General features: G+C 41.1%; 1 protein-coding gene across 2 annotated transcripts in view; it reads right to left on the bottom strand.

Moving 5' to 3' along the window:
* The window catches only part of HSD17B11 (hydroxysteroid 17-beta dehydrogenase 11), a 38,444-nt gene extending 26,348 nt beyond the window's left edge, over positions 1–12,096 (bottom strand). For both annotated transcript variants that reach the window (XR_014813424.1, XM_021101772.2), the window contains exons 1-2: positions 11,751–12,096; positions 4,022–4,129 (exon numbers count right to left, since the gene is read on the bottom strand). Coding sequence is in view for 1 of the 2 variants with exons in the window: in XM_021101772.2 (XP_020957431.1) it covers positions 4,022–4,129; positions 11,751–11,960 (318 nt within the window). In the remaining variant the exon portion in view is untranslated. The remainder of the gene's footprint in view (positions 1–4,021; positions 4,130–11,750) is intronic.
* Between the last annotated feature and the right edge of the window lie 890 nt (positions 12,097–12,986).

Raw genomic sequence — 12,986 nt, 5'->3', positions numbered from 1 at the left:
ATTCTTAGAACAGTACAATATTCCAAGACTAAATCAAGATGAAATAGAAAAGATGAATGGACCAATCACAAGAACTGAAATTGAAAGTGTGATTAAAAAACTTCCAACAAACAAAAGTTCAGGACCAGATGGCTTCATAGGAGAATTCTATCAAACATTTAGAGAAGAGCTAACACCTATCCTTCTGAAACTATTCCAAAAAATTGCAGAGGAAGGGATACTTTCAGACTCATTCTATGAGGCCACCATCACCCTGATACCAAAACCAGACAAAGATACCAACAAAAAAGAAAACTACAGGCCAATTTCACTGATGAACATCAATGCAAAAATCCTCAACAAAATACTAGCAAACACATCAAACAATACATTAAAAGGATTGTACATCACGATTAAGTGGGGTTTATCCCAGGGATGCAAGGGTTCTTCAATATCCACAAATCAATCAGTGTGATACACCACATTAACAAACTGAAGAATAAAAACCATACGATCCTCTCCATAGATGCAAAAAAAGCCTTTGACAAAATCCAACACCCATTTCTGATAAAAACCCTTCAGAAGCTGGGCATAGAGGGAACCTACCTCAACATAATAAAGGCCATATATGACAAACCCACAGATAACATCATTCTCAATGGCAAAAAGCTGAAAGAATTCCCTCTGAGATCAGGAACAAGACAAGGATGCCCCTCTCGCCACTACTCTTCAACATAGTTCTGGAAGTCCTAGCCACGGCAATCAGAGAAGTAAAAGAAATAAAAGGAATCCAAACTGGAAAGGAAGAAGTAAAACTATCCCTCTTTGCAGATGACATGATACTATACCTAAAGAATCCTAAAGACTCTACCAGAAAAATGTTAGAGCTCATCCATGAATTTGGTAAAGTCACAGGATACAAAATTAATACACAGAAATCGATGTCATTTCTATACACTAACAATGAAAGATCAGAAAGAGAAATCAGGGAAGCAGAACTGTTTACCATCGCACCCCAAAGAATCAAATACCTAGGAGTAAACCTACCTAAAGAGTCAAAAGACCTGTACTCTGAAAACTACAAGACACTGATGAAGGAAATCAAAGATGACACAAATAGATGGAAAGACATCCCATGCTCTTGGATTGGAAGAGGCAATATTATCAAAATGACTGTACTACCCAAGGCAATCTACAGATTCAATGCAATCCCTATCAAATTACCAAGGACATTTTTCACAGAACTCAAACAAAATATTTTAAAGTTTGTTTGGATGCATAAAAGACCCAGAATAGCCAAAACCATCCTGAAAAAGAAAAATGGAGCTGGAGGAACCAGGCTCCCTGACTTCAGACTATACTACAACACAACAGCCATCAAAACCGTATGGTACTGGCACAAAGACAGACACATAGATCAGTGGAACAGGATAGAAAGCCCAGAATTAAACCCACACACCTACAGCCAACTCTTCTATGACAAAGGAGGCAAGAATATACAATGGAGAAAGGACAGCTTGTTCAATAAGTGGTGCTGGGAAAACTGGACAGCCACACGGAAAAGAAACGACAGCAACATCCTCTCAGATTCACCTCTTAGAGTAATGACAGTAAAAATAAAAATGAACAAATGGGACTTAATTAAACTTAAAAGTTTCTGGACAGCAAAGGAAACCCTAAACGAAACAAAAAAGACAACCCACAGAATGGGAGAAAATCTTTGCAAATGAAGCAACTGACAACGGATTAATCTCCGAAATTTATAAATACCTCCTACAGCTCAATACCAGAAAAACAAACAACCCCAACAAAAAATGGGCAGAAGATCTAAACAGACAGTTCTCCAAAGAAGACATACAGATGGCCAAAACACACATGAAAAAATGTTCAACATCACTCATTATCAGAGAAATGCACATCAAAACCACTATGAGATACCAGCTTACAGCAGCCAGAATGGCCATCATCCAAAAGTCTACAAACAGTAAGTGCTGGAGAGGGTGTGGAGAAAAAGGAACCCTATTACAATGTTGGTGGGATTGTAAATTGGTGCAACCACTGTGGAAAACAGTATGGAGATGCCTCAGAAAACTAAAAATAGAATACCATTTGATCCAGCAATCCCACTTCTGGGTATCTATTCAGAGAAAACCATGACTCGAAAAGACACAAGCACTCCAATGTTCATTGCAGCACTATTTGCAATAGCCAAGATGTGGAAACAACCTAAATGTCCATCGCCAGAGGAGTGGATCAAGATGTGGTACATACACACAGTGGAATATTACTCGGCCATTAAAAGGAAGGAAATACTGGCATTTTTAGCAACATGGATAGCCCTAGAAATGATTATGCTAAGTGAAGTCAGTCAGACAATGAGAGGTCAACATCAAATGCTTTCACTGACATGTGGAACCTGAAAAAAGGATACAATGAACTTCTTTACAGTACAGATACTGACTCACGGACTTTGAAAAACTTATGGTTTCCAAAGGAGACAGTTTGGGGCGGGGGGGGGGGGCACGGCAGGATGCATTGGGGTTGTGGGATGGAAATCCTATAAAACTGGATAGTGATGATCATTGTACAACTATAAATGTAATAAATTCACTGAGTAATTTTTAAAAAATGCAGATATTTCTTATCTATAGGCCTTGCTTTTACTGTACCCCTTTCCAGGAAAGCCATTTCCTACTACTGGCCTGAGTAATTTCTTCTCATTCTTTTGACATAGCTCAGGTCTTACCAATAATAGAGACATCAGTTTCAAATTTTAAAAAATTATAATCTAAAAATAGAAGTTAAAAATGCCCCCAAAGAGTTCCTGTCGTGGCTCAGTGGTTAACGAACCCAACCAGTATCCATGAGGACACGGGTTTGGTCCATGGCCCTGCACAGTGGGTTAAGGATCCGTTGTTGCCATGAGCTGTGGTGTAGGTTGCAGATACGGCTCGCATCTGGCGTTGCTGTGGCTGTGGTGTAGGCCAGCGGCTACAGCTCCGATTAGACCCCTAACCTGGGAACCTCCACATGCTGCCGGTGCGGCCCTAAAAAAAGACAAAACAAACAAACAAAAAACAAGCCTCTAAATCTAAAATTCCCTAAACAATGAGGTTCTCGAAGCCTGGTTGAACTCCACTCTTCACACTGCACTAAATCATAACGTCCAGGGGGAGGTCCAGGAATGCATATTTTAAGGAGTTTACCCGGGCCCTCATGAACCTTCTACTGGTACAGCATTTAGTTAACAAGGATGGGGATGAGTGCCCTCAGTGTGAAACACCATTCCATAGAGCACACCTCAGCTGCACCTAGAAGAGGTAAACACCACTTTCTAGAAACAGATCGCTACGTGATCAAAGCCTGATACACAGTTAAGTTTTTCCTAACTTCCTAGCTCCGTGGTTTTTTTTTTTTTTTTCCCCATCTTTTTTTCTATTTTTAGGGCCGCACCCACAGCATATGGAGGTTTCCAGGCTAGGGATCCACTTGGAGCTGTAGTCGCCAGCCTACACCACAGCCACAGCAACACTCCATCCGAGCCGCATCTGTGACCTACACCACTGCTCGTGACAATGCCGGATCCTTAACCCACTGAGCGAGGCGAGGAATCGAACCTGCACCTCACGGGTACTAGTCGGGTTCATTAACAGAGCCACGACGGGAACTCTCCTAACTCAGTTCTTTGACTGGGCTTTAGAAAACCCTGTCAGTGATTCTGCAGGTCATCAAAGGACTCACCTGCATGGAAACTGATGGGCAAGATGGGGGCGCGGAGGGTGCTGAACAGGCAGATTCCTGGCACCAGCCCTCAGCTACTGAAAGAAAACCTCTGTGGTGCCTATTTTTTAACAAATTTCCCGGAAGATTCCTGAACACACTGAAGTCCAGGAATCTCAGTTCCAGGTTCTAGTTCTGTCACTAGTTAGCTGCACAGCCTTGGGCAAACCATAAAACGTGTGTTATACATTATAACTGGGTCATCTCCGAAATCCCTCCAAACTCTGACATGATATGATTTGAAGGGAGTATAAACCTTCACCTTCTTCGCAGAGCTGTAGATATCTTCGCGGTCACTGCAGTCTACCACGAAGGCATGGGCCTTTGAGCCCAGTCGCTTGCATTCATCAGCTGTTTCCTCAAGTCCATGCTAGAAAAAAGTAAATGACACAAGCATATCATATCAATAGCTGAAAATAGTTAAGGGTAGCTAGATTCTTTGGACTAGGATTGGGCAAGAATTTCACTAACGTAATTTTGCCAGGGACATAGGCACACTTAGCTCTCTATATTTTGCCTAGCTTCTCTTATCTGGAACTGAATTTGAAGCAAGCTTTTTTAGAGAAGACAAAAATCTTAAAATACTGGACTTATGTTCATGAATTTTATATACTTTGGGAATTTATGTGTGTATCAGTGTGTATTGCATATCAGGATTTAAAAAATGATGGCAGGCTTTTTTTCTGTATCACTAAAAACTATACCGGGACATCAATTTTCTGGCTGTAAAATATATAAATAAGGAATTAACTACAGTTCCTTCATTCACTCATCCCACCAATACTTTAATGTGTAGGTCATAGTCACAATGCTTAGGAAAATCCTGTGAACAGAGTCCTGATCTCAGCAAGCTCACGGTGCAGTAGAAAGAAAGATAAAATAAGTATAACATGGAGTTCCCATCGTGGCTCAGTGGGTTAAGAACACAGCATAGTGTCGGTGAGGACTCATGTTTGATCCTTGGCCTTGCTCAGTGGGTCAAGGATTCAGTGTTGCTGCAACCTGCAGCATAGGTCACAGATGAGTTCGGATTCAGTGTTGCTGTGGCGTAGACCTGCAGCTGCAGCTGCAATTCAGCCCCTAGCCTGGAACTTCCATATGCCACAAGTGCAGCTGTAAAAAGAAAAAAAGAATAAAAGTATAACATTTAGGTAGGACCATATGAAATTGTTATTGCTTTGGAATAAAGAACTGAATATTTCATATGTTTTGAACTAAGATATTGTGATAAGTACAATAATAAAGTTATATAAAGAGAGTTACAGGAATATAGAGGAGGGCGTGCAATACAATTCTAGAAGAAGAGAACCCTGAGTCGGGTGTTAAGCGTGAGTAGAACAGCCAGGTACAAAGAGAGGAAAGGGCACACCAGGCAGTGTAAGCAAAGGGATGGACAGGACAAAGGGCCTGTGGGGAAGTGCTAGCAGATTGGTATTGCTGAGTCCAAAAGTTCAAGGCCAGCTGGAGTCCAGATTAAAAGGGCTTTAGATGTCATATTAAGTTTTCTCCAAAAAGTTAGTGTAGAGCCACTGATTAAATTACAGAACTGGATTTGTGTATTATATTGTTACTCTTTCTAATGTATGGAGGACAGATTTTAGGGGTCAATGTTGAAGGAAAAGAGAAAAATTAGCAGGCAGTTACAGTGATTTAGCAAGAGATGATACAAACTTGAATTGTGGCACCAGTATAAAGAATGTAGAGAAGAGAATAATCTTTAAAATATATCTCAGGAGTTCCCACTGTGGCGCAGCAGAAATGAATCTGACTAGGAACCATGAGGTTGCAGGTTCGATCCCTGGCCTTACTCAGTGGGTTAAGGACCTGGCATTGCTATGGCTGTGGTGTAGGCTGGCAGCTGTAGCTCTGATTAGACCCCTAGCCTGGGAACCTCCACATGCCACAGGTATGGCCCTAAAAAGCACAAAAAATAAAATAAAATAAATCTTCAGGTGGCAAAATCATCAGGATTTGGTGATTGGATGAGGAAGGTGGGAGGGAACCAAGTCCCATGTCCTTGTTTTTCTGTTTTGCTAACTGGCTACATGGCAGCTGGAGATTACAGGGAGAGAAGATTTGAGACAGGAATGATGAGCCCAATCAGGGGCATTAATTTTGAGTCACCTTAAATTCAAGATCAGACCATAGGGTTGTGTGTTTGTGTCTATTTTTGTTTGCTTGTTGGCTTACATCTGACCAATTTTGTAGCTTTTCTATTTTAAAGAATGTCTCAAAAGATATGTCGGGTTGAAGTTTAACTTGTGAACTCTGTATGCCAGGAAATCACTGTCAGCTAACGCACAAGTGGACAGACTCACTACACAGAACTGCAGTAAATGCAGTAAGAGAACTTACTCCATTTTCCTACGGAGAGAATGGTAAAACAGAAGGCTAGTATGAAAATTTGCTAGTAAACAGCATTTACTTTTGCAGGGAAACCAAATTTGGATATCTACGGAATGAATTAGCAGTTTGTGTAGCAAATTTATTGCGGCAATAAAAGGAAACAGGTCTTCTTCCTTTACCTAAATCTCCTATACAAACTTGTATACTCTGATGAGAAGCCTTGATATTGAGGGATATCAAGCCCCAAGGGATATCAAGCCATCTCAAGTAAACCTTATGTTGCCTTCCTATACCTATTAGGCAGCTTTTGTCACTTTCCTTTAAAAGCGTATTTTATTAATGTGGCATATGCATATGATGGAATATTACTCAATCTTCAAAAGGAATTCTTTTGTTTGCTTTTGCTTTTTAGGGCTGCACCTGTGGCATATGTCAGTTCCCAGGGGAGGGGTTGAATCAGAGCTGCAGCTGCTGGCCTACACCACAGCTACAGCAACGCGGGATCGGAGCGGTGTCTTCCACAGCTCACAGCAATGCCAGATGCCCAAACCACCGATCGAGGCCAGGGATCAAACCTGCATCCTTATGGAAACTAGTCAGATTCATTTCTGCTGTGCCACGACAGGAACTCCCAAAAGGAATAAAATTCTGACACATGCTACAGCATGGTTAAAACTTGAGGATTCAACTAAGTGAAATAAACCAGAAACAAATGCCAACTATTGCATAATTCCAGTTATACGAGATACCTGGATAATCAAATTCAGAGACAGAAAGTAAAACGGTGGCTGCCAGGGGCTAGGAGAGAGAGGAGAATTTGTTTAATGGGTAGAGTTTCAATTGGAATGATGGAAAAGCTCTGGAGATGGAAAGCAGAGATCATTGCATTACAGCGTGAATGTTCTTAATGCCACTGAACTATATGCTTAAAAATGGCTGAAATGGAAAATTTTGTTATGTATATTTTACCACAATTTAAAAAGAATAAAAGGTGGAGTTCCTATTGTGGCACAGTGGAAACAAATCCGACTAGGAACCATGAGGTTGTGGGTTTGACCCCTGGCCTCGCTCAGTGGGTTAAGGATCTGGCGTTGCCGTAAGCTGTAGTGTGGGTCGTAGATGCGGCTCGGAGCCTGCATTGCTGTGGCTGTGGCGTAGGCTGGCAGCTGTAGCTCTGATTGGACCCCTAGCCTGGGAACTGCCATATGCCGTGGGTGCAGCCCTAAAAAAACCTCCCAAAAATAAATAAAATAAAATAAAATAAAAAGTATAAAAGGCATTAAGATATTGATTTTGGGGGTCTTATCTTTATAAAATTCTGTCCTTATATGGACAAATTTATCAATAAAAATCCAGTTACCAGAGTTCCTGTCTTGGCTCAGCGGAAATGAATCTGACAAGCATCCATGAGGATGCAGGTTCAATCCCTGACCTCGCTCAATGGGTTAAGGATCCAATGTTGCTGAGCTGTGGCATAGGTCGCAGACTCAGCATGGATCTGGCATGGTTGTGGCTGTGGTGTAGGCCGCTGGCTACAGCTCCGATTCGACGCCTAGCCTGGAAACCACATGCCTCAGGTGCAGCCCTCAAAAAAAGACAAAAAAAATTCCAGTTACCATTTATTTCATTTTCAGAGATTTGCTTATTACTGGCTTTCTTTGTCAATGGACAGAGTGCCATAGAGGCAAAGATGTCTATACAGCCTCACTTTTGCCCTGTTGCCTTGGTCTTCCTCACTTAGGGCCATGGTCTGTTTTCCACCTCTTCTCAACTGTGCAACAAATTTAAGTTCTAAATTCCTCCAGGAAAAAATTTTTTACAGCCTCCATATTCATTTCGTAAGAAATACAAAATAAGCAGGCCTCCTGGAAAGAACGAATTCCTCCCTTAAGATTTTTCTCAGCATAGTGGAACTGTTCACTGTTTTTTTCAATCTTTCCCTTGGTAACATTTTTTTTTTCTTTTCTGGCCGTACCCGCAGCAAATGGAAGTTCCCAGACCAGGGACTGAATCTGTTCCTTTGCTTTGACCTACACCATAGCTGTGGCAATGCCAGATCTGATCTTTAGCCCACTGCACCACAGTGGGAACTTCCCTTGGAAACTTTTTTTAATGTGTTGGATTCAACTCTCAAATTTTAATCCTGGGCTCTTCTTTACTTATTACTCTTTGCCCTCTATCTCTACAGCTAAAACCTTTGTTTGTTACCTAGATTACTAAACACAAAAGGTTTTCTGATTTTTTTCTTTCTTTCTTTCCTTTTTTTTTTTTTGGCTGTACCCACAGCATGTGGAAGTTCCCAGGCCAGGGATCACACCTGTGCCACAGTAGTGACAATACTGGATCCTTAACCTGCTGAGCCACCACAGAACTCCCTCTGATTTTTTCTAATACTATTTTTCCAATTCTGCATTAATTCACTCCTTCATTCAATAAACAATCATTGAGTATACACTATGTGCTCACCACTTACTGTAAATCATCTTTCCAAACTTATCTAAGCAGGTACAGGGGAGAAAAGAGTCAATAACTACGGGATTATCTGCATAAAAAAGAATAAACAATTCATGGCATCGGTTTCAGTAGAATAAAGAAGCTGCAGCCACCTTAACCCCGCTAAATTCAGGCTCCTTTTTTGTAGGCTTCATGATGAACATGGAGACGTCTGTCCCTGACATCCTGATGAGGTGGATATACCTGGATATACTTGGATATACCTGGACAATGTTATCTTTGCTGCGTAGAGGTAATCCTGGAAATTGTCCCTGGGAACAAGTTGTCTTTGTACCCCAGGTGAAAAGAATTTGATAATGGCCCTCCCAATTTGATCCTAAAACAATCTTAAATTCTCCTGCAATTTCTTACTCATTTGTCACGTACCCACCAGCCCACAAGTTTTACCTCTCTAGGTTCTGCTGCCTGGACTCCTCAAAATTGCTACCCTACTCTCCTTCCCTAGTCAGATTTAGTGGTTTCTGGCCTTTCATAATTTTTAAAATCTGTAAAACTCCAAGAAAAGTAGACGGGGATGAATATACTGAACTAGGACTGCCAACCTTTGATTTAGACAAATAACACAGCAACTATGATGTACTATCGCTGAAATTTCATTTTTATATTATATATAAATGAAATAAATGTATAAAAATACATATATATATCCCACCAAAAAGTAGGAAGCTCATAATATCAAAACAAATGATGAATTATTTAAATAAATTTAACATAATAAAAACTCACTATATTATCCTTAACATTCTGACTACTTTTGCTACTACTGGCCTGATCTGACAAGCTGGCATCATCTCCCACCTGGATTATCACAAAAGTCTCCTGCCTGCTCTCCCTGCAACCCAGAAAGTAGCTGGAGAAACCTCTTCAACAGAAACTGGCTCCAGGAGTCCCCATTGTGGCACAGCTGAAACAAATCTGACTAGTAACCATGAAGTTGCAGGTTAAATCTCTGGCCTTGCTCAGTGGGTTAAGGATCCGGCATTGCCATGAGCTATGGTGTAGGTCACAGACGTGGCTCGGATCCTGCGTTGCTGTGGCTGTGGTGAAGGCCAGCAGCTGCAGCTCTGTTTCGACCCCTAGCCTTCATATGCCTCGGGTGGGGCCCTGAAAAAAAAAAAAAGAAACTGGCTCCAAACCCTCCACTGTCTCCCCCAATAAAAGCTGCAGCATAAATAGTCTACGGGAACCTTTATGATCTGGAGCTGCTGGTCCTTAGTCTCTCTCTGAGTCCCAGAGCCATCTCATAGACATGTAACACAAACTACATACTGAACGTCCCCACAGAAATAAAATGCAAGCTATGTATTTAAAATTTAATTCTAATTTTCTAATTAATGAAAATTTAGTATATTTAACTTGTATCCAAAATATCATTATTTTGGAATGTTCATTATTACGGAATATTGTTATTTCAACATGTAATCGGTATAGAAGTTATTAATGAGATATTCCATATTATTTTTTTCATACTAAGTCTTTGAAATCCTGTGAGTACTTATACTCACAGCACATCTTAACCTACATCTCAAACATTTGAGAGCCACAAGCGGCTGGTGGCTACTACCTATTATTGTACCAAAACAACAGCAGCGGAGCTCAAGACCTTTCTTTTACGTCTCTCCCTTTTGCGCCGGGCTTTGCCTTTGTGGATCCCTCTCTGCGGGGGATCCCCCATCATGTTTTATTTTTCCCTTACACTTATCACCAACCAACAATTATACATTTTATTACACAGCATGTCTTGTTTCCTGTCTTTAGCTCATAAGATTTTCCACACTGCTGTATCCTCGTTCCGCATTAGAATGGTGTCTGGCAGAGAGCAGGGGCATGATAAGTATTTGTTGGGTAAAAGCACTTCAATCCAGATCAGAAAAAATTTCATACAAACCAGCACTGGGCACTAAGAGTCATGAACCTAGAGGTATAACTGAACTCACACACCTCTGAATTTTGACTTAAATTTCACTTTGTGAAGGAATAATAACACCTGACACCCTCGTGTGTTTACCACTCGCCAGACACTGCACAACATGCTTTGCTTACGTTTTTTTGGTATAATTCTCCCAGTCCTCTAGGGAAAGTACTGTTATTTTATCTGTTTTGCAGAAAAGGAACCTAAAGCTCTAGAAGCTACCCACGATGCTGAGTAAGTCAGCCATGAAGGGCAAAACTCTTCATGAGTCTGAGCGCACGTTACCTTGCCCACCACTCACGGCTGTGACCATGTCAGATGAAGCTGGGCCTGATGTCTACCCTCCATTGTACAGGCAGTTATTTAATGCTTATTTTCTCTACTAGATTCAAGGCAGGAGACCTTAACTCCTGTTGCCGCTGGGTTCTTAAATATCTGGGCAACAAATGCTGAATGAGTATTTGTCGAAGGTATCTCAATCAACCACTCACTGGTTAGCTCTCAGCCAGCTTCAATCCCCTGAATTCTTGTTTACAGCACTGGATGTTCACTAATGTATAAGAGATAGTGTTTCAGGCCACCAAGTGCCTCCCAGAAACCCCTCTGTCCATCACTCCAGATAACACTGGCCAATTCCCTTTCTTAAGCTACAGCTATACTGGTAAAACCTTACAATGAAGTGTTTTTTGTTTGTTTGTTTGTTTGATTGTTTGCCACTGCTTTTTAACTAAAGCATGATTTAGAAAAATTACTCTTGGCAGTAACTATGGCATAGTAATTTTGCTTTGTGTTGGGTATCTTTCGCCCTTATCTCAGGGACTGTAAATCAGAGTTTTCTCTTAACAGGTACAAACATCTTACTCTTTTAATCTACTAGCTAAAACGACTACTTTTTCCATGTTATTGAAATAGAGGGATCAGTGATATCAAGTTCAGGAGGAGATTACGAATTATTTTCAGAGCAAGGTGAGGATAAATTTACAATGTCAAATTAGTGATGGGCAGTGACTGGGAATCTTATATCCTCTAGGTTCATTTATCATGTGATCATCAACACATTAATTAACCCATGTTCCCTACCCCCAAAACTCATCTATAAAATGGCAAAACTAGTAATGCTTTTCTATCCGGTTTACAGAGACGTTCTAAGGAGCTGTTGCCAGCAAAATGCAGCACAGATTAAAGGCACCAGAGAGTAAAACGCAGTCAGCACTATTACCTTATTTATATCCCACAGGACCAGTTTGCATTTAAGTTTGGCAAATTCAAAGGCAGTCAGCCTCCCAAGTCCATGCCCAGCTCCAGTAATCAGGACGATTTCTCCGGTGACTGATTTTCTCTTCTTAGGAATAAAAAGCTTCAGGAGAGACTCTAAGGTGAAGATGAGCAGTAAGGGCAGAAGCAGGAGGACGTCCAGAAAGAATCGCATTCTTTTTGTTGCTGTGAGCTTATTTTCTTTTACCAGTCACTCTAAATTGTCTCCAGCGGGAGCTGTTTCGTCAGACATCAAAGAAAATAAAAGCAGGAACAGGGAAGGCTTCCTTTATCAGAGAAGGACACCACTCAGAAACCGTTCCTTCCGCTGGGCCGGACTTGGTTAGGTCTCTTGCAATTGGCTCAGGCTGCAGTGCGGCGTGACTGCTCGCCAGCTGAGAATCTGGGCGGGACCAAGCCCAGCAAGCACAGCTTTCTAGTTCTGGGTCGGGCAGCCCCTTCCAGGCGCGCCGGGCTCGAGGCTTGAGTCGTCCTTTACTCACTTTCGCCTGGTCAGGACGACCTGGGACGTTAGTTGCCACTTGTTTTGCTAAATTTGATTAATTTGCTGCCAAATTACAAGGCTAATAATTGACAGTGTCTGCAGTCCAGTTGCTTCCTGGAAACTGGATTGTTGCCCTAAGGATGCAAATAAAATTTACTGTCTTAATAGAACCTGGGGAGAAGGCCAAGTATTCTGCCCTGACTAAAAAGGGCACTACATCGCATTTTAGTTTCAGCTAAGCATGATTTCTGGAAGACAAAGGAAATTTTGTCCTTTAAAGGACAGTGATAATCAAGCCCCAGGAAAAATCTGATCATATTAAGGGAGATTGTTTCCACAAAGAAGAGCTGTGTTTGGATAACGTTTTTCACTCAGCTTATTAGAACTTGTGCAAAAACATATATTACACGTTAGTAACTGTATCTTTAACCAGGTTAACAAATCATTGCCCCCAGCATAAAAATAAAGTAGAAAGAAAATTTATCTCAATTTTCTAAATTTTCACCTTGCCTAAAGATCACTTATGTAATTTTTGGTTTAGCAGCCTATGTATTTCCTATATAAGTGGTGATTTAAACAAAAATCTTAGATACTGGTTATTAAAAGAAAAGACCCAACCCTGGGCTTGCATGCAGTAAGAGCTTAATAAATGTCCCTTGTATATATTTTTTTCCAATTCAGTTCTTGACAGTAATT

Source organism: Sus scrofa, chromosome 8 (assembly GCF_054392235.1).
Source record: "Sus scrofa isolate SSC_HxYL_T2T_F1_AM1 chromosome 8, Sscrofa_HxYL_maternal_Yorkshire_Landrace_v2.0, whole genome shotgun sequence".
NCBI lineage: Eukaryota > Metazoa > Chordata > Mammalia > Artiodactyla > Suidae > Sus > Sus scrofa.
Note: the sequence above shows the minus strand (reverse complement) of the source record. Positions and strands in the feature narration are given on the sequence as shown.